This window comes from Crinia signifera, chromosome 6, assembly GCF_055691185.1.
Source record: "Crinia signifera chromosome 6, ASM5569118v1, whole genome shotgun sequence".
Taxonomy (NCBI): Eukaryota; Metazoa; Chordata; class Amphibia; order Anura; family Myobatrachidae; genus Crinia; species Crinia signifera.
The window spans coordinates 276,298,287-276,320,928 of NC_139222.1; the positions used below are offsets into that span (position 1 = coordinate 276,298,287).

A 22,642-nucleotide genomic window follows, 5' to 3' on the forward strand; every position below is an offset into this window, starting at 1 on the left:
CCTGGTTGCCAAAGTGCACGCTGTCCTCCTGTGTACGGAGCTCCTGGGTCACAGTCGGTGTGCTCGGGTGGAAGGGGTGGTGTTCAGCCGTGGGGCGGGGTTTGGGTGGTATTTGGCCAGACATGGGGAGTGGTGGGAGAGTAAGGGGCAGGAGCTTTGTGTAGGACATAGGATGTGTAGAACTTGTAATGCAGGTTCTGCATTGTGGATAACGGTGGATGGGCCTGTCAATCACCCGTGGAACCCCGCCCACCATTACCTACACTGCTTTTGAGTGACGGATCTGGCTAAATATATAAGAGATATCACACATACACAGTGCAGTTTGATGGCATGTGCGGCTGTGACAGTCGTGACAGATTTGAAATCTCCCGTGCTGAATCTCCCAATTTGAATCTCTGACACAAATCTCTCTGTATGTGGCTCATTGTCTGAAATGAGCCACAAGAGTGAAATCTCTTGTGCTGAATCTCCCGTTATGTATCTCTGGCACACATCTCTGCGTATGTAGGGCCCTTAAGATACAGGCAACCAATGGAGGGACTGGCAGAGCGGATCAGCAGACAATGAGCGTCTTGCAAGGAAGATCAACCTAGCAGCAGTATTTAAAATGGATTGCAGTGGCGAGATTCTGTTCTTGGGAAGACCAGTTAGAAGACTATTGCAATAATCAATGCGGGATATAATGAGTGCATGGATAAGAGATTTGGTAGTGTCTTGTGTGAGATACGGTCGTATTTTGGATATGTTTTTTAGATGCATGTAACATGATTTGGAGACAGATTGAATGTGGGGAAAAAAGGACAGTTCAGAGTCGAGGATGACCCCTAGGCACCGAGCTTGTGGGGTAGGGTAGGTTGTCGAGTTGTCAACAGCGATGGAGATATCAGGATGGTAACTGTTCTTGGCTGGTGGGAATATAAGTAATTCCGTTTTGGAAATATTGAGTTTGAGTTGGCGAGAAGACATCCAAGATGAGATGGCAGAGAGACATTCAGATACTCGGCCCAAAACCACTGGTGACAACTCTGGGGTTGATAGATAGATTTGAGTATCATCCGCATATAAGTGATACTGAAATCCGAAAGAGCTGATTAGTTTGCCAAGAGAGGAAGTATAGATTGAGAAAAGCAGAGGACCCAAGACTGAGCCTTGCGTAACTACGACTGACAGAGGTAATGAAGAGGAGGTAGAGTCAGAGAAGCGAACACTGAAAGAGCGATCAGATAGGTAGGATGAGAACCAGGAAAGGGGAGTATCCAGAACATGTAGTAATGTGTACATAATAAACAAGTGAACTTTGGTCCCTCACTGAGGGAATAAGACTTATAGAGACCATGGGTGTTAACAACAGACATTGATAGGGAATCTAACATACCCCTTAATCCAGTTATAATGGATTAGTCCAGATGTTCTACTAAAGCAGGAAGGCTATGGACTGGCCCATATCCTCTGCAAAGTAGGGGAGAAGCCTCTGCGACCCATTAATGTGTTAAAAAAGGGACTAATAAAGGAGAGGGGTATAAGAAGAGTGGAGCCGTTGACAGTTGGGGTCTTTTGCTGAGAGGGGCTGTAACGGCAGAGTAACGCAGCTTAGAAGCAGTGGAGAGTGGCTGTAAAAAGCAGAGCAACGCAGCTTACAGGAAGCGGAGAGCGGCTGCAGCGGTACCACTTACCCAGGGCAGAGATCCGGTGACCGGGTGCAGGCTCCCATCGCATCCCGGTCCGTCAGGAGGCGTGACGCCGCTGGGCGGTCCCGGAGCTGCAGGTGTTGACACAAGCATCAGCCGGGTAAGAGGAGGCCGGCGCTGGGCGGAGCTGTAGTGGATGCCGGGCACACCTTCATCAGAAGGAGAACGGGAGGTCCAGGCGCAGCAGCCATTGAAAAAGTGAGACAGCGCTGTCAGGCTGAGGAACGGAGGTGCGGCCTGTAAGAATCGTCAACCAACCGTAGGCGACTACTGGTGGGAGGAGATTGCGGTGACGCACTCAGGCCCTCCCCACCGCTGATAGACTTGGGGAAAAGATCAAGCTCTGCATAATAGTAAATCATCTGCCGTCTCACTAGAGGTGTAAAAAGAAAGCCATCGCAGGACTTTGCTCTTAGCAGTGTCCCAGAGCATTTGGGGAAGAGCCTAGCTTGAAAGAAAGTTACTTACTACAGCATCTTATTCCAGCGACAGTGACAGGCATAGGAGAGGAAGTTTGCAGCCCACTGCCACAGTAGTTACACGTAGCAGAGAGTGAGACAAGCTGCATACATAAATGCTACAGGGATTAGATGATTATTCATAAAATATAAATCCACAGAGTGTGAAACTGCAAGAATGGCTCATTTGTTGTAAAAGATGTGACAAAATGCTGTCGCAGCAGGTCCAGAGATAGGAACACAGATAGACTGATAATGAATTAGAGATCCCTTCCTGTGAAAGGAAACAAGTTGCTGTAATTACTCCGGATATTTGCCTGACAGGAGGTGCTTTATTTCTTCATAAACATTGTTCCCAGTTGCAACAGGTACAAGACTAGTGACACATTATACTCCGGATTACAGAATTGTACATTGTAGCGAAAGTATTGCTACTTCAGAGAGGAAATTCACTGAGGATCCCAGATTGTAGGGTGCAACTAATATTTTGTTATTTAATGGACTTTTCTACCAGCCTGATACAAAGTAGCAGTTGAACTAAACTATAAAGCCAGTTAGTTAACAGGAGAACCTGGGAGGTGATGGAGAACTACCACAAGGTGGCGCTGCTTTACCACAAAGCACAATTTAAAACAATTTCTTGTGTGATATCACTTATTTTAATAAAAAAGCATATTATACATTTCATAGACCCTCAAATAGACAAACAAGACAAACAACATTAAACATATATTGCATGCAACTTAATTTGTGCAGAGCGATAAATTTTGAATGAGGCTTTTAGCTGTATTTTTAGGCATATTGAGGCATTTGTAAAACGGCAATAGTTTCCAGTCCCGTATCAAATGATTTTTATCCTGTAGGATCCTTTTATGGATCATGGAGATCCCAGTCCACTTTTCCTATATCTGAGCAGTCTTGTGTTGTTGTATTTTGACCGGCTCCAGGTGACAAGTGTCCAGGGAGTTAGGGCTCCTTTGAGAATACAAATCAGGATAACTCGCCAAACTTCAGCGGTAAACAGGCGCTGTTAATTACAGCGTGACGGGATCTTGGTACCGGGCTGTATCAGGCTTCCAGGACGCGTTTCTCCGCCTTGTATATACTCAGCGGCTTCCTCAGCTGGATCTGAGGAACAGGAGACCCAGAACCCTGGGAGGACAGTGTACCGTAACTGCATAAAGCTGGTTGTATTATACTATTTATGGGTTCAATTGTAATGGACATGTTATGAATTTGTGAAAACATGGTTGTATTTTATGTTTAATTGCCTAATTTAAGAAGAGTTGAAGGTAACTACTGAGTCATTAATACCGAATTTGCACGAAAAGTACTATGTAATGTATTGTCGCATAACCCTGATTGTAATTATTCCGGTGCATAATTTGTGACGGCTCAACTGTTTTAAATGTTGCATATTTATAATTAATTACTTAGTATACAATAAACTACTTATACTTACCGCAAATGGAACAGTTCTTGTGGTGAAAGACAACGGAAGAAGAACCTGTGAAAGAAAAAAAGGTAGTGAAACATTAGAAAGTAATTCCAAGTATATTACACAACCATTCAGCCTGACATTGTTTGAATCATTAATGACATCAGAATGGTCCCCCACTCTGCCTCCATTCACTGAATGTCCCCAGCCTGCCCCTCCTCCTCCACTGTATGTCCCCATTCACTGTATGTTCCCCACTCTGCACCCATTCCCTGTCCCCCAGCCTGCCCCCTTATCTTAATGTCTATCAGTGCCTCCATTCATTGTATGTCCTCAAGCCTGACCCTCCTTCACTGTATGACCCCCATTCACTGTATGTTCCCCACTCTGCACCCATTCACTGTCCCCCAGCCTGCCCCCTTATCTTAATGTCTATCAGTGCCTCCATTCATTGTATGTCCTCAAGCCTGACCCTCCTTCACTGTATGTCTCCCATTCACTGTATGACCCCCATTCACTGTATGTCCCCCAGCCCATTGTGTGAGCCAGAGGACGGAGAGGCAAAGCAGGCACTGTAAGGACAGGAGATGCTTGGGCTCCTGCTGCTGCTCTCCTCCGCTCTGCATGTTACGGGAGCAAGCTTCCCCCCTCAAACACTGATGTCACTGTGATTGTGGAGTAGGGCGATATACGATTGCAGCAGCAGGGGTAGGACACCAAACACATCTGAAGGTGGCGGCCGGCACCTCCTCACTGCAGCAGACAGCAAGGTAAAGGCGCCCTCGCCGAGGCCCCACCTTTAGTGTCCTTTGCTGTGCTTCCCACATCTGATGCTCTGCCCGCTTCCAGCTGGAGGCTGCGGGCCGCTTGAAATTACAGCAAGGGCCGCAATTGGCCCCCAGGCCTGACTTTGGACATGCCTGATATAAAGGAAAGAATAGGAAGCAGAAAGAAAATGCAACTGTCGCTTTAGCCGAAAAAATGGTTCTAAAAATGTTTACACTCTTCTCTGAGAGTATTGTGAATCCGTGGCTGTTAGAGCCTATACTCTCCCTACCTCTATCTATTGTGGGCTTGCCCTGTGGATGGTTCTGGAGAACAGCGAGAATCACCAGCCGTTATTTTCCTCCACGCCGCCCGATGGTGTTTGGCGCTAGATGTAGGGAGAGTATAGGTTCCAACACCCACAGACTCACAATACTCTCAGAGAAGAGTGTAAACATTTTTATAACCATTTTTTTTCTCCAACGTGTATTTTCTTTCTTAAGGTTTCCTATTCTTTCCTTTTATATGTATTAATCATTATCCTTCAGCTAGTAGAAAGAATTTCTTTACGGTCAGAACAGTCAAACTCTGGAACTCTGTTCCCAGAGAGGTGGTAACGGCTGGCTCATTAAATGCGTTCAAGGCAAAGTTGGACAAACATTTACTGGAGAAAAACATCCATGGGTACAAATAAGAAATATAAATTGTCTGTAAAATATCAGAACCTACTAAATCAGCAATGGATATCTATACCAGGTTGAACTAGATGGACGCAAGTCTTTTTTCAGCCTTACCTACTATGTAACTATGTAACTCACTTTATATTTGAAATGTAAATGTAAAATCACATGGCTACATACTATATATAAATCCAAAGGACGATCATGTAGCAAGGACCAGCACATCCATAGGGATCAACGCCCTGGCGGCCCGTTTCGCTACATGGGCACCGAAACGGGCTGTCAGGGTGTTGATCGGCTCACGGATGTCATGGCTGTCTTCATCTGCTGCCCGTTAAGTACCTAATGGTCTTATGACCAAGTTTTATGTTTTTTCTATGCTTTATTTTTGAATAAATAGCGGAATTATTTGAATGTATGTGCTGGTCCTTGCTACATGATCCGCAGCGTGACGCGGGCGGCTCAGTGCTCACTGTCTGTTCCGCCTCCGCCAGCCGACGCAGCGCGTGCTGGGAGAACTGGAGGAGGGACAGCACGCCACGCAGTCAGTGTTATGATGCCATTGCTTCCTGCTACAGCGTCCAGGGAGGAACATCCTCCAACCACACCAAAAGCCCTCAAATGTGGGCATCTGATTGTGGGCTCCCAGATGCTGGCTCCCATTTTTGACGATAACCATTGGGCTAATATCGGAAAAGGTCACACAGTCCTTTAAATTGTTACTCCTCTTATCGGCAAACAATGGTCTCTCCTGTCAAAATTGCCCAATCACTGGATCCGTCTCCAAGATGTGCCAGTTTTTTAACATAACATCTCGCATTTTAGTAGAAGCAATAGAAAAAGTGGTCGGGAAAATCAATGTCTTCTGCTGATCCTTTTTACTGACCCCTGATAGTGTCTGATTCCTGTCCAGGGTCAAACATTGATGTAAGGCATCTTCCACTTCATTTTGGTCATATCCACGATTAATAAAATCTGTCCCCATTTTTGTTAATGACGGTTATAAGGCCTCTCTCGCTGATGTTATCCTTACCACCCGTAACATTTGGGAAAAGGGGAGTCCTAACAGGACCGAATTTTGATCGGTGGGTTTCCTGTAAATTGATGTCCTGAACGAACCCTCCACAATCTCTACGGACTCTGACTCTTTCTTTCTTTCTTTCTTTCTTTCTTTCTTTCTTTCTTTCTTTCTTTCTTTCTTTCTTTCTTTCTTTCTTTCTTTCTGTAATATAACGAGTGTGTGTAGGTGCAGGGTATAGTATATAACGGGTGTGTGAGGTGTGAAGGGTACATACTATATATGGGGGGTTACAAGTATATGGTTTATAAGAGGTATGTAGGAGTGATAGGTATATTGTATATAAGGGAGGTGTGTAGGGTACATACTGTGTATGGGGGGGGTTACAAGTACATGGTTCATAAGGGGGGTTGTAGGAGTGATAGGTATATGGTATATAAGAGGTGTATTGGGGATAAGTATACAATATATAAAGGGTGTGTAGGTGGGGGTTAATAAGTATAGAGAAATAAGGCATGGGGTATAGGAATATAGTACATAAGCAGTGCAGGGGGGGTGAAAGGTGTATAAGGGGTGTGTAGGTGGGGGGGGGGGTGGATCGTAAGCATTTATATAAATGATGCTGCTTTCAGACCGCATAACTGGCTTTGACCCTGTATTCGAAACCGTTTTCAAAAACGGGTCTGCCAGGTAAAACCCCTTTCACACCGCACCTCTTAAACGGTATATTACCGTTTAAGTGCCGATTTTTTCACACTGGCAGACCCGTTTTTGGAAACTTTCCAAATACAGGGTCAAAGCCAGTGCAGCCTTCAGCGCCGCCTCCCTCCCCCCCCCCCCCCCCCTCCCCTCCCCTCCCCTCCGTGCAGCCGGTACCTGAGTTCGGTTGCAGATCCTGGCAGCACTGCAGTATGGTCGGAAGCACTTATGAAAAACAGTGTCTTTCAGAAAATGGCTGCCCCATAGGAAAACCTGTTTTAAAAAACTGTCTTTCGTATGGGGGTAGCCATTTTCCGAAAGTCATTTTTCTTATAAGAAAAGTGACTTTTGGAAAATGGCTGCCCCCATACGAAAGACAGTTTTTTTAAACGGGTTTTCCTATGGGGCAGCCATTTTCTGAAAGACAATTTTTTTTTTACGAGTGCTTCTGACCATACTGCACTGCCGGGATCCACAACAGAGGTAGCGGCTGCACGGGGGGTGGGTCGACACCCGCGGGGGGGTGTGTCGACGTGCGCGGGGGGGGGCCGGGGCGGCTCCAGTGCTGTGATTATTTAATGAGCGCTCATTAAATATTCACTGCGCTGAATTTAGGGCCCAGCTCATTGGCTGGGTCCTAAATACCGTTTCAGACCCGATTTTGATCCCAAAATACCGGGTCTGAAACGTGTAGGACCCTGCATTTTAACCGGTTTGAAAAACCGGTATTTTCAAACCGGTTAATTGGATCTGCACCTTTCAGACCGCACAGATTACCGTTTTAAAACGGCAATATACCGTTTCCAAAGTGCGGTCTGAAAGGGGCATAATGGGGTGTTGGAGGAGACAATAGGTATATGTGCACCACTTGAGCTTACACTTGCTGCAGATGGCACATCTGTAAACAGGAGTTTTTACGCTTACGATAAACAGAGTAGCCGCAGTTCCAACATCACATCCTCGCTGTCACTCTATTCATTGGTGATCTCTTAAGCGATCAATCGCGCAGTGTCCCTGTTATCAAGAAACTGCAAATGCACAGGACGGGATCGCCCCCCTTGATGGCTCGCCATGCAGCGGGCCCGGTGCATCACTGCTCTCGGCACACTTATTTATTCTCCCTCTATGGGTGTCGTGGACACCCATAGAGGGAGAAAGTGTCGGGATTCCGACCGCCGGGGTTATAACTGCATCCCGTTCAGTCAGTCCCTTGCTGCTGCAGAGAGCAATAGGAGTGGCAATCAATGGTTGTCATTGATGGCAATAGTGTAAGCAACCACCCTTTTTATTTGCGACAAAGCAACCAATCAGATCCTGGGACATCAGTCATACACCATTGATGATTTTATATCATTGATGGTCATCTATAGAGAGCACAGGTTTTCCTTTCTTCTCACTTAGAAGGAGCAGGCCGGGGATAGAACAGGTCACATGACGTTCCTGTATAATGAGCTGTGAGCCTCTGATGCAGCAGGAGGTATCTGTGTCCATGGTGCATTTGCTTATATGTCATTTTTCTTTCTTTACAGGTTATTCCGAAACCTAAACATGATGAAGTCTCCACCAGGTAATAATAGGATGAAACTCTAATTACATAGTAGCCATATAAAGTAAAATAATATAATTTATACTAATATAGTGTTCATTCTAGCACTCGCCATATTTTGAAAACCCATGTAGTTCCTGTTCCCTGCCTGTGGTGTCGCTATCTGCTGTGGTGTTTCTAGCACAAGTCAGTATAGTATAGATCAGTGATGATATACAGACCACACTGTGCTAGAAGCACTACAGCAGACAGCGACACCTCAGGCAGGGAAGAGGAACTCCATTGGTTTTCAAATATGGCGGGTGCTAGAATGAACATGTATGACTCCTAGATCCCTTTCCTCCTCAGTAGTTTCCATTATAATACCCCTGATACTATATTGAGCCTTTGGGTTTTTGAGTCCCAAGTGCATAATTTAGCATTTTATAGCATTAAACTGTAGTTGCCATTCTCTTGACCAATTCTCAAGTTTACTTAGATCATCAGTCAATTATAATGGCACAAGATGCGATGGACGCGATTAAGCACATTTTACATAGCTAACAATGGGAAATGGGCCAATATGGCCCATTTCTCATTGTATATGCCCAAATTGGGTGCCAAGTTTTAGTGGCCCCTCAGGAGTCTGCCCGCCCTTAATGTACTCCTTTGGGACATTCCCGATGTAATCCCTGTGGGACCCAGGAACACTGAAGAAGAAAAGGGGAGTTATGGTAAAACGTACCTTCGGTTAACTCCCTTTCTTCGAGGTTCCTGGCCCACAGGGCGCCCACCCCATTACGCCTGATGTTGGTGGGGCATGCGACTTTGGTCGTTAGTCTTCTTTCCTCTGGTTTGAGTGAATATATGCTATGCCTGTATATTGTCTTCTGTCCTCTTCTGCTTCTTGCTGGGGCTTGTTAATAAACTGACTAACCTAGCATGGAGGCGGGGTTATAGGGGAGAGGAGCCAGGCATGATGGGAAGTCTAAAGCTTTAGAGCAGGCATGTCCAAACTGTGGCCCTCCAGCTGTTGTGGAACTACACATCCCAGCATGCTTTGCTATTATTTTAACATTCCCTAACAGCAAAACTGTGGCAAGGCTGGAGGGCCATAGTTTGGACATAACTGGTTTTTAGAGATGGTGCCTGTTCCTCCGGATCCACCTACAACTCAGATGTAATCCCTGAGGGCCCAGGAACCTTGAAGAAAGGGACTTAACCCGAAGGTAGGTATTACCGTAACTCCCCTTTTTAACCTGGGTCGGAATTCCGGGTTGTTGGACTAGGGTTTTTCAAAAGGGTCCAAGGTTATTTGTGCAGTGTGAAAGGGGTTTTAGATGCGATGGGTGTGATGTGCCTTTATGTTGTCTTTTGTTTCTCCATGTTCAAATCAAGTTTTACTTTTTAAACTTTTTTTTATATCCAATCCATTTTAGAATCATGGAAACGTGAGCGTCTGATCCTCGCTATTGTGGTGGGGGCCGTTGTATTCGTTGTACTGATCGCTATAACAGTTGTTCTCTCCAGGAGAGGTAAGCACCAACATCTTATAAACTATCTGTAAAACAAATGAGAGCATAATCTGTAATACAGACAGGACTGACCAGCGGTGCCCAGAGGACGCTCATTTACCTGTATTCATTCTTTAGTTCCAGGTGAGCAGTTATGTCATCGTGGAGAAGATGAGGAGACATCCAGGACAAATACTTCTTTATGTAAGATAAATGTACACATGGATGGATTTTTCTGTTTTGCCTTGTGCTTCACATTGTATCTGTAATGCTGCCCACTGCGATGATAGGGACTTACCAGGCTACATCTATGTTATAGTTATTCCTTTTCCCCTAGATACACCTGTTGTTTTGTGTTCCTGGGACTTTGACCCAAAGTTCCCAACGCTTTTCTAGCTGCTGGGCATCCCCTGACTCCCTCCCTGCATCCTTTCAGCGAGCAGCAATGATCTCTGGCTCCCCCCAACTGACCCATGGGAAGGACAGCGGGACAGTCTTCAAATCGCGTCACTGTCACACTGTAATCGGGACAGTTGGCAGGTATGGGGATAGCAGCCTCTCTAGGCAAGTGGTCACAGCAGGCAGGGCTGGTGTAGGGCTTCTCTGTGTCCCGGGCAAAACCTCAACCTACTGCCCCCCATACACACACACACAACCCCACAATGCCACCACCAATACCCACTTTCCAGCACCACCGCTACCTGCATTAAGTACAACAAGGATTTCTTCCTTATAGACATCCTTTATTTTATAATATACAGACTGTAGCGCTCCCAGATCCTGACGCCCTAGTCAGCTGTCTAATGATAGAGCCGGCTCTGACCGCAGACAGATGGCTTCAGTAGTCAAATGGTGGGCACAAGCAGAATTCAGGATGCGGGCAATGTGCTCCGATGCTCAGGAAGGTGAAGGATGTACAGTATGTGGGGACCTCTATTACAATCACCTTACAGAGGGTACCAGGCAGCCATGTGATCAGCCACGAGTAAGTCTCTAAACCCATCCAGCAAGTTTGGGGACTTATTAATCTCTCGCCTGTTTCCTGGCCAGACTCGGAGCTGCCAGCTCTGCCCGTGGCCTGTACCTGACCACTGTCCTTTATGTCAGCTGCTTCCTAGTCTTACTAGTCATTGGGAATCATTCCACTTTGTAAAGAACATTGGTATATTTATTTTCTGTGATACTTTAATGTATTTCCCCAATTTTATCTTGTTACAGGTCCGTTATCAGACGCCCCCATACAGAACGCTTTTAGAAGGGAAAAGGGGAAGTGGAAATGGCGACCGGTGCACAGGTTGGGATTTACAGTAAGGTTTAGTAACTAGGTATATACCTTGACCTTAAGGTAGATAGATGTTCCACAATAGAGGATGTGTTGTCGGAAACAACGTTTTCCTTTAATTTGGAGACGTGGAGGTGCACCCAAGAGAGTGGTTATAGTTAGACAAAAGAAAGAAGAAAAAGACTCTCTGTTTTTCGGGGCACTCTTTAGTAATTGATAGCGCAGGACAATCCCTGCGTATCCAGAATGGTCAAAAAATTTTTTTTTTTTTTTTTTTTTTATATAGGATGGGAAAGGGTTACACTAGGTTTAACCTGTTGGGTACATAGATGGAGAAACAATGTCTCTGGTAGTAGAATAACCGTGAATAATTGATCTAGTTTACACAATGTACAGGAGGCTGGGGGAGTTCATGAGGAATCCCCCTCATTCTCCTAGTGAAAAATGGGTTTCTTAAAATATAACTTTTAATAATGTATTACTTAAAAAAGATTACTGGACAAACATGTAACTTGAACTAGACACACATACATAAATAACATAAAAAAGGAAGAAGAAATGCGGTGCACGATACGGTATTTTACAATGTGGGGATGACTGGATCCGGTACCGGGGCAAATGTTACTATTTCTCCGAGACGCGTAAAACATGGACGTCTGCCCAGAGCTCCTGCCGGTCCCATAATGCATCCCTGGTGACTATAGATAATGCAGAGGAGCTGGTGAGTGTGATGCAGGAAATGTATTATTAGCACTTGGAATTAGGAATCTAGCGATGGTTCCAGTAATCACAGAATGTTGGTAAGATCAGATGATAGGAGTCACATTAGACTAATATTATCTGATCTTCATCTACCTTCACTGGAGAGGACAAGTGGGGCTTGTCATCCACATGCTGATGAGTCCCATCCGTCAACCGCAGAAAAGTGCCCTGGGTTACTTACCTTCAGTATCTGGATGACTGACAGATAATGTCTAGGTCGACACCATATAGTCATGAGCATGAACAAAAGGTTGACACAAGCAAAATGTCGACTTGGCTGTGGTCAAAAAATTAAAAGGTTGACCTGAGCTTTTAGGAATTTTTTTCTTTACAGCACAGTTACGGCGACAGCTTTCTATGCACTGTCCTTAGTCTCAGATCCCACTCTGGATCAACTCATGTTTTGATTATTTTCTACGTACTGTACACTATGTAGTCGCATATATAGCTCCAGGGACACGATGGGGAAATGTACCCCGAGCACATGTGTGGGTTGAGCTCCACATACTTTTCCTGAGTCCCTGAGGCTGATTGAGTGACCAAGTAGCAGATTAACAAAATGGCGGCTGCTACCCGTAGTACTTGTTTCCTAGCACGGCGCCAACGATTTTAATTGTATCCATCGGGTCCGAAAAAATCGCGTTCATCGCATGCAACCAAATCAAATGCAACGCGATCAACCTGATTTTTACATTGGAACCCATGTTAAATGCCCCCCTAGACCCCAATTTTCATTGTATACCCACCCTGATGGGTCAAATGCCCCCCATTGTTAACGCCACCCCACGATGAACGCCAACCCGAATCGTAGCGAGCCCGCGAGGGGCGGCGATTTTATATAGTGTGGCGAGCGCAGCGATTAACCGAGCCCGAAGCGTGGCGAGCGGACGCGCATTACTTCACAGGTATTACACGTTCCCCTCGCTGCGCCACACTATATAAAATCAACTCCACGCCGACGTGGATAATGGGGGTATAAAAAGGTCAGAGGACGCGTACCACCGCCCCTCGCGGGCTCGCTGCGCTCGCCACGCTTCGGGTTGACGTTCATCGTGAGGTGGCGTTAACAATGGAGGAGCATTTGACATACAAATTACCCATCAGGGTGGTTATACAATCAAAAATCGGGTATATTGGCCCATTTAACATTGTTCCCTATGTAAAATCGGGTCCATCGTATTGGTCACATTCTATGCCATTATAATGGCATACAATGGACCCGATTTTACATAGGAATTTAACATTGAGTACAATGCATTCAATGTTAAATCGCTTCGGTCGCATCGCATCGCATGCAATTATAATGGCATGCGATGGACCCGAGTTCTAATTGTCGGGAAAGGCTAAAAAATAGCCCAAAATTGCGTCGGTCGGGTCCCATCGCATACCTTAAATTATGGGCGCTAGGAAACAAGTACCCTACCCGGCTTGTGAAATAAACACATGAGGGAGACAATGCTCTGTTCCTGGACTTCCCTGGTAATGTGTGATTGCCATCACCTGTGGTGACACCTTTCTTATCAATGACCTAGCTCACCACAGGTGATGGCAATCACACATTACCAGGGAAGTCCAGGAACAGAGCATTGTCTCCCTCATGGAGAGGGTCAGGTAGGCAACCGTGATGTATACGTTACAGTACTTTTTCATGTGTTTATTTCACAAGCCGGGTAGGGTACTTGTTTTTTTTTTTGTCTTTCTCTAAGGGACCCTCAATCCCTTGTATAGTAGCAGCTTCACACCACACCACTCCCCATTACAGCGCCCATTTGTGTTTTTGTAACCACTTTTTTTCATATCTCTAAAGTGTTTGACCAATGGTTGATCAGTATTGGCCTTCTAGTGCACCTGTAATTGCGCTTCTATGTTGTGCCATGCATACTTAGACCTGTGGCACCGATTTACCTATATAGTATTTGCCACAAGGGCACCATACAGTATATAGGGTCTGATTCAAAGTAGATTGCAAAAGCAAAATCTTTCTCAAATGGACAAACCATGCTGCACTGCAGGAGGAGGGGCAGATGTAACGAGAGAGTTACATTTGGGTGATGTGTGTTCAAACTGAAATCTAAATTGCAGTGTAAGAATAAAGCAGCCAGTATTTACCCTGCACAGAAACAAATTAAGTCATACAAATCTCTAACTCACTCTGCACCTGTTACATCTGCCCCACCTGCAAGACAGCATGGTTTTGTCCATTTGAGAGAGATTTTGCTTTTGCAATCAACTCGCAATACAATCCGTTCCTACCCCTTCTGAAACAAGGCAGTAGGTATTTAATATATAAGACCTAAGCTGTACATCATTCTGCATTAATGATCAAATTGTAATGGATATCCATAGCTGGTTCGTATATTATTTATTACCAGTTATTTATATAGCGCACACATATTCTGCAGCGCTGTACAATCTATATTCCCTACCACATGTACAGACGCTTTCACTCTTGGGGTAATTTTGTTGGGGAGTCATATAACCTACCAGATTGTGGGAGGAAACCGAAATACCCGGAGGAAACCCACGCAAGTACCGGGAGAATACACAAACTCCACACAGATTGGTCCATGGTGGGAATTGAACCCATGACCTCAGCTCTGTGAGGCAGCAATGCTAACCATTACGCCGCCTGTGCTGCCTAATATGTTAAGCTGCTTCTATATGATCCTGAGCAATGCAAATGCAGGAGGAGGTGCATGTACAGCGCTGCAGAACATGTGTGTGCTATATAAATATCTGGTAATAATATACGATCCATGCAGAGTCAAGCCCTCGGTTTCCACAATTCCCCCTGTAGTGTAATATGGTTTTGAACTAACTTTATATCAATGTCTGTGTGCGTTCCTTCACAAACCCCAATAATCTCATCTCTTATTGTTACATTACTACATGTTCTACATCTGTGAGCAGCTGATAGTCATCTAATATATTCGGTCTTCTATTCCTGACAGAGATTTCTGTACAGATTTAAGGACATAGACAATCAGTGGATCGGTCTAAGGTGGAGCAGAGATAGGAATGGCTGGACCTGGACCAACGGAACATTATACAATGAGCAGCTGTAAGTGTTCTCTCATTGTAATATTTAACATTGTAATTAATAATCATGGTGACTATATTATAGGCTTTATTACCAATCATACTACTGTTCTGTCCTGACTGCAGTACCAGTGACATACCTCCCCAACATGTCCCTCTCCAGGAGAGGTACAATGCCCTGTTTCTGGACTTTCTTCTTAATTTGTGTTTCCCATTACCTGTGGTCAAACACCTTTATTATTAACTAGGTGATTCATCGCGCCCTACGGGCGCTCTTCACACCGTCGTAAGGGGCTGCGCCCCCTTAATTTGTGAACGTTTGTATTGTGAGAAATATGGTTAGAATTGTATGTAAGATGTCTGTATTGCAACTTGAGTTATAGGTGAAATGTGTTAAATAGAGAGCATATGATGTGGAAGGGGGTGTGTATTGTTTTGTTTAATTTAAAAAGCGGTTACAGAGTAAGATGTATATAAATAGTGTGGATAGTACAGTGACATTTGTGGGTGTGGGGGGGGGGGGGGCTTACGGTTCAGGGGAGCAGGAAGCTGGGTAGTGATAGGGGTGTGTGATTATACGGGGGACTAAAGAGGGGCTTAGGGGTGCCGTGAATTGCGGGAGGGGCGCGGGGGTGCCATGAATCAAGGGAGGTGCAGGTGTCCACGAATCGCGGGAGAGGGCGGGGGTCCACAAAGCGTGGGAGGGGGCGTGAATTGCGCGAGGGGGGTTGCGAATTGCGGGAGGGGGGGTGCGCGGGGGGGGTGTGTGACATGAATCGCGCGGGGGGTCCGTGAATTGCGGGAGGGGGGGGGGGGGCACGGGTGGTGCGATGAATCACCTAGTTGGTTATATATTCTTGTAGAAGGATGGTAGGATGTTGCTGTCATTCAGAAGCATTTACATAAACAGTAATAGTAGCACTAAAAGGTCTGACTTAAAACACCTACAGTAAAACAGAACAGGTGTTATATATTATACAAAGAATTGGTTGATGATGTCTAGGTTGACGTGCACATAGTTGTCACTGGAAAAAAATTGCTACAAGAAAAAATCAACACAGAAAGGTCAACACATGTAAATGTTGACATAAGTGTGGCACTTCATTGATGTCCATGTCGACACATGAGAATAAATATGAAAACATTAAAAAAAAAAAAATAATAAATAAATCTTCAAAAACTCATGTCAACCTTTTTCATTGTCGACCATAGCCGTGTCAGTGTTTTGCATGTGCCATTTAATCCTGGGGTTGCTGTGAATCGCGCACAGGGGGGAGGGGGGGAGGAGGTGAGGGGTGTCCGCGAATCGTGGGAGGGGGGGTTGCAGTGAATCGTGGGAGGGTGGGTTGCGGGGGCGGGGGGTTGCCGCAATGACAGGGGGGGGGGCGTACCGCGAACTGCGGGAGGGGGGCCCGGGGGGTTGGCGCGAATCGTGGGAGGAGGGGTTGCGGGGTGCCGCGAATCGCAGGAGGGGGGGGTGTCACTGGGTGGGGCTGCAAATCGTGGGAGTCGTGTGGGGTGCTGCGAATCGCGGGGGGGGGGGGGTGCCGCGAATCGTCACAAGAAAAAATCAACACAGAAAGGTCAACACATTAAATGTTGACATAAGTGTGGCACTTCATTGGTGTCCATGTTGACACATGAGAATGAATATGAAAACATTGAAAAAGTGAAAAATAAATCTTGTCAACCTTTTTCATTGTCGACCATAGCCATGTCAGTGTTTTGCATGTTCTATTTAATCGTGGGGTTGCCGTGAATGGGGGGGGGGAGGGAGGTGGGGGGTGTCTGCGAATTGCGTGGGGGGTGCCGCGAATTGCAGGAAGGGGAGTCGTGGGGGGTGGGTGACGCAAATTGCGGGAGGGGGTCGCTGGGGTGCCGCAAATTGCCACAAGAAAAAATCAACACAGAAAGGTCAACACATTAAATGTTGACATAAGTGTGGCACTTCATTGGTGTCCATGTCGACACATGAGAATGAATATGAAAACATTGAAAAAGTGAAAAATAAATCTTGTCAACCTTTTTCATTGTCGACCATAGCCATGTCAGTGTTTTGCATGTGCCATTTAATCGTGGGGATGCCATGAATGGGGGGGGGAGGGGGAGGGAGGTGCATACCTCCCAACATGACCCTCTCCAGGAGGGACACATTGCTCTGTTTCTGGACTTTCTTAATTTATGGATTACCATCACCTGTGCTTAAACACCTTTCTTATCAATTACCCTGTTTAAAATGACAGGTGATGACAATCATAAATTAAGATGGAAGTCCACAAACAGAGCATTCTGTCCCTCCTGGAGAGGGTCATGTTGGGAGGTATGGAGGTGTGGGATGCTCACCTGGTGTGTCTGGTGAGTAGCTGTGTCTTTGCTGTGTAACATGGAGAGGCAGAGGGTGTGTGGACCTGTCTGTGGGCTCACTGGGCTGGTTCTCTGTTATGTGAGTCAGAGGCTCCACCCAGCGTTAGAGCTCCAGACACACTTTGAGTGACAGATGTAGCCAAATATATAAGAGATTACCCTTTTTAGAACAGGTGAAGGCAATCCTATATTATGAGGGAAGTCCAGGAGCAGAGCATTGTGTCCGTCCTGGAGAGGGTCATGTTAGGAGGTATGCAGTGATGATATATTTATATATCCCAGAAGTGGTCCTCATGGCACCCCAGCAGTGCAGATTTTAGGGATTTCCCTGCCTGTGCACAGATGGTATACTAAAATTTACAGAGGTACTTATTACATCACATACCTCCTAACATGACTCTCTCCAGGAAGAACACAATGCTCTGCTCCTGGACTTCCCTGGTAATGTAGGATTGCCATCACCTGTGGTGAAACACCTTTTTTATTAGATAACCTGTTCAACACAGGTGCTGGCAATCACGCCCCCATTTTGCCGTTATGGGGGCATGACCCAGAGGCTCTGTGAGCCTCTAGCCATGCCCCCTGGCTGCGGGAATAGATGCTGTGCGCATGCGCACAGCGTTTATTCCCCGCTACTTAGCAGCCAGAGGGGGGACTCCCAACAGCCCCCCCACACCGCGGGACACTGCCTGCCGTGGGAGGGACAGCGTGACAGGACCTGATAATCGGGACTGTCCCGCTAAAATCGGGACTGTTGGGAGGTGTGTATGTGTGTATATGTATATGACTAATGGTGTGTACACACGGTTCGATGTTCTGTGCGATCCGATGTACGATTCGATGTTTTGTCCGATTTTTACTTTTCCCTTTTTTTTTTCTACTCCTTAAGATATGCCTTAAGATATGCTTAAGATTTTGACTTTTTACCATACAATTTGCTATGCGATTTCCTATTTGATTTACTATGCGATTTCCTATGTGCCTTAAGATTTGCTTAAGATTTTGACTAAGCGATTTTGACTTAACAACAGGATGACTGACAGGGCCCTGGAAATCGTATAGCACATCGCATCTTAAGCATATCGCAAGGCACATACGATGCATGCGATATGCTTGCGATTTGTGCTAGATAGAGTGTGCTGCCCACTCTATCTCCCCTCCGATCTCTCCTTAAACGGGAGCGCGCATCGGGCTAGGAAGCCCTTACAATGCATACAATCAGTATGCGATATGTATGCGATATGGCTTCCGATGTTGACGATATCGTCAACATCGGAAGCCATATCGAACCGTGTGTACACACTATAAGAGTTGAAAGCTTTGATGATTACAGTCTATGTATTGCATATAGCCCAGTGATTACTGGAGAATGGGCGTAGTCTGTACTGTGTATAGCAGGGACTATATTATATTACATTGACAGATTATATATAGTTGACTTGTGAGGGATGCGAATAATAAGCACTTCATTATAGTATACAGGTCATACTAAGGACCTCGTAATTCATAACAATAGTCACCAAATAGCCCCATGCCATTATACCCCCATAATACTGAAATGGACCCAATAATATAGAGAACCTACAGAATGTCACATACTAGTTATATCGTGCATCAAATGCATGATCCCCTGCAGTCCACATGGGATACGGTCAATAGGTCGACATGACTGAATGTCAACATAGGGTTAGGTCAACAGGGTCATAAGGTCGACATGAGCAAGGTCTTCACTGTTTTTGGTGCCGGCATGTGCCGACAGCTGGTATTTCATGCCCTACCATCCTCTAGAGCAGGGGTGGCCAAACCGGTCCTCGAGATCTACCAATGGTCCACGTTTTCCAGGTTACCTACCTGGTGCACAGCTGTAGTCATAACTAACTGTCACACTTCCCAGACTCCCTAGCTGGTGCACAGCTGTAGTCATTACTAACTGTCACATTGCCCAGACCCCCTAGCCTGGTGCACAGCTGTAGTCATTACTAACTGTCACATTCCCCAGACCCCCTAGCTGGTGCACAGCTGTAGTCATTACTAACTGTCACATTGCCCAGACCCCCTAGCTGGTGCACAGCTGTAGTCATTACTAACTGTCACATTGCCCAGACCCCCTAGCTGGTGCACAGCTGTAGTCATTACTAACTGTCACATTGCCCAGACCCCCTAGCCTGGTGCACAGCTGTAGTCATTACTAACTGTCACATTCCCCAGACCCCCTAGCTGGTGCACAGCTGTAGTCATTACTAACTGTCACATTCCCCAGACCCCCTAGCTGGTGCACAGCTGTAGTCATTACTGTCACATTGCCCAGACCCCCTAGCTGGTGCACATCTGTAGTCATTACTAACTGTCACATTCCCCAGACCCCCTAGCTGGTGCACAGCTGTAGTCATTACGAACTGTCACATTGCCCAGACCCCCTAGCTGGTGCACAGCTGTAGTCATTACGAACTGTCACATTGCCCAGACCCCCTAGCCTGGTGCACAGCTGTAGTCATTACTAACTGTCACATTCCCCAGACCCCCTAGCTGGTGCACATCTGTAGTCATTACTAACTGTCACATTCCCCAGACCCCCTAGCTGGTGCACAGCTGTAGTCATTACTGTCACATTGCCCAGACCCCCTAGCTGGTGCACATCTGTAGTCATTACTAACTGTCACATTCCCCAGACCCCCTAGCTGGTGCACAGCTGTAGTCATTACGAACTGTCACATTGCCCAGACCCCCTAGCCTGGTGCACAGCTGTAGTCATTACTAACTGTCACATTCCCCAGACCCCCTAGCTGGTGCACAGCTGTAGTCATTACTAACTGTCACATTCCCCAGACCCCCTAGCTGGTGCACAGCTGTAGTCATTACTAACTGTCACATTCCCCAGACCACCTAGCTGGTGCACAGCTGTAGTCATTACTAACTGTCACACTTCCCAGACACCCTAGCGGCTGCACAGCTGTAGTCATTACTAACTGTCACATTTTAAAACCTGCTGCAGTCATTCCTACTATAGATCCACAGGCTGCCTGGAAAACATGCACCGTTGGTAGATCTTGAGGACAGGTTTGGCCACCCCTGCTCTAGAGCGTGATGGAAGAATAAAATAGTGTGCCGAGCGCAGCGAGACACCGAGCCCGAAGCATGACGAGCACAGTGGTGCTAAGTCTTGGTGTCCCATGTCGACTGTGTCGTCATTCGGGGAAGAAGTACCTTGCCCATGTTGACCTAATGCTGTGTCGACCTTATGACCCTGTTGACCTAACCCCATGTCGACCTTCAGTCATGCCCCCCCACACACACACACACACAGACCCTACATATACTGTAACAATGTGAACCTCTCCCTCACAACTCACTGCTGCCTTTTTTGTTTTTTCCAGATTTTCTATCCACACCTTGTCCGCGCATTCTGATAAATCAGACTGTGTTTTCCTTGACCAGAAGGATGTCAAAAGCGACCATGGGAATTTCCACAAAAAATGGATTTGTTCAATTAGTATTATTACACAATCTCAAGTTCCTTGGAACCACAATCCCCCGGGCCCTTAAATGGGGGCCCAACACTGATACTATTGTTGGAAAAGCGCAGCAGAGACTATTCTTCCTTAGGCAACTGAGGAAGTTCAACATCTCACAGAAGCTTCTGCTCCTCTTCTACTCCGCGATTGTGGAGTCTGTACTGTGCTCCTCAATACTGGTCTGGTGCGGCTCCGCCAGCGAGAGAGACAAATGCAGACTCCAAAAGGTAGTCAGAACTGCGGAGAAGATAATCGGGACGGACCTTCCCTCTGTCCAGGACCTGTGCCTGTCCAGAGCAAAAAAGCCGGCAACGAAGACCAACTACATCCTGGCCACTGCCACTATATTAAAATGGTGGAGCTCTAATATTTTTTCCTGGACTTGGCTGTATCTGAATTTAATATTAAATCAACCGAAAGTGCAATCAATATATGTATATTTTTATTTAGATTTTATTAGAAGTGTGTATATGCATATATTTGTTATTTTTGATAAATTGTCTAATAATAAATTTTATTAATATTCATCTAATTGTGTGGCGCTCTTATATGTATGTAGGTATTCTCTTTCTAACCTTTCTTTTCTCTTTTTAAAATGATTACACTTTGCGCTCATCCTTCTGTTTAACGTTAATACACTTTATTGATCTGCTTAAACGATAGCGCAGTGTGTACCATATTTATAAGAAGCGCGGTCTAAGCCAGGTCCGATCCAGCAATATCCTGGGTCAGAGCTGGGATTTTGGTGGGAAACAGAATAGTGTGCTGCTAACCTCGACCGTAATATAGAAAACTATAAATAAATCAGGCGCAATAAAAATTAACAAAAGGGTAATTAATAACCACATCTCCAATTAGATATTGTGCTGCATCTGGAACTCTTAAAGAAAAAACTAAACTAATTGAGCGAGCGCACTGTGATGATCAAATTATTTAATAAAAAGTTAATTTAGAATTATAGAAAACATACATATAACATCAACAAATCGAATTGATCTAAATACATATAAAACCAATTAGTCACTGTCCAGCATTAACTCCACAATTGATAAATATCTCCCTAGGTATTGAGATGATGGGATCCATAAATGTATTATGGATTCAGATAAAAAGGTGAAAGAAACCGTATCAAGTTCCTTAGAGCTCTTACCCACGTATCTCTGGTAGAAGATATGTCCAGTAGGGGGAGCTCCTGATGAATTAAGGTTGGCAATTAGGATGGATGAATGAATGGATAAACAACTGATGTTAGATGAATGTTGAAGTGAACACCTTGACCTATTCCAACAGCGCCACGCCGGCGGAAGTGATTGACAGCTTCAATCTTTGCCGTGATGCTGCGCTGCTGCCTTCTGCATAGCAGTGAACGGGATCTAGGTTACCAGTCCAGACTTCTCAGCAACCCGGCTCCGACCCGGGTAAAACCCTTCTTTCCTTCAGGTTTCCTGGGTCTGACAGGGATTACATATGGGTTGTAGGAGAATATGGAGGAAGAGGCACCATCTCTCTTAAGCTTTAGGCTTCCCATCATGCCTGGCTCCTCTCCCCTTTAACCCCGCCTCCATGCTAGGTTTAGTCAGTTTTTTGTTGGTGCCTGCAGGAAGCTGGTTCACCAGTTTATCTCTCCGGGACTGGTTTGCAGTCCCAAGCTTTTTTCAATTTTACATTGAGTGCGCAGCTAGCATATTCACTGCCGCTCCAGCACCCCCGCCGGCGTCCATTACCTCCTGCCGCACACAGGAGAGTGGATGGGAGAAGGACCACTGGACACCACATCTTCCCAGGACAGCGTGGCCGGTCAGCAGGAGAGCAAGTGCTCTGTATAGGTCTATACACACTGGGCGACTATGCCCAGCATGTATGGACAGCGATGATGTGCAGTGAAAGCCGCTCAG

The 22,642-nt window shown here is 45.8% G+C and overlaps 1 protein-coding gene across 1 annotated transcript in view; it reads left to right on the top strand.

Annotated features, from left to right (window-relative positions):
- The window catches only part of LOC146009374 (uncharacterized), a 28,417-nt gene extending 7,143 nt beyond the window's left edge, over positions 1–21,274 (top strand). The window contains exons 2-7 of the mRNA XM_083149687.1: positions 8,279–8,316; positions 9,714–9,809; positions 9,927–9,992; positions 11,007–11,095; positions 14,784–14,893; positions 20,610–21,274. Coding sequence (XP_083005813.1) covers positions 8,298–8,316; positions 9,714–9,809; positions 9,927–9,992; positions 11,007–11,095; positions 14,784–14,893; positions 20,610–20,778 — 549 coding nt within the window. The 5' untranslated portion in view covers positions 8,279–8,297 and the 3' untranslated portion in view covers positions 20,779–21,274. The remainder of the gene's footprint in view (positions 1–8,278; positions 8,317–9,713; positions 9,810–9,926; positions 9,993–11,006; positions 11,096–14,783; positions 14,894–20,609) is intronic.
- Positions 21,275–22,642: the final 1,368 nt, after the last annotated feature.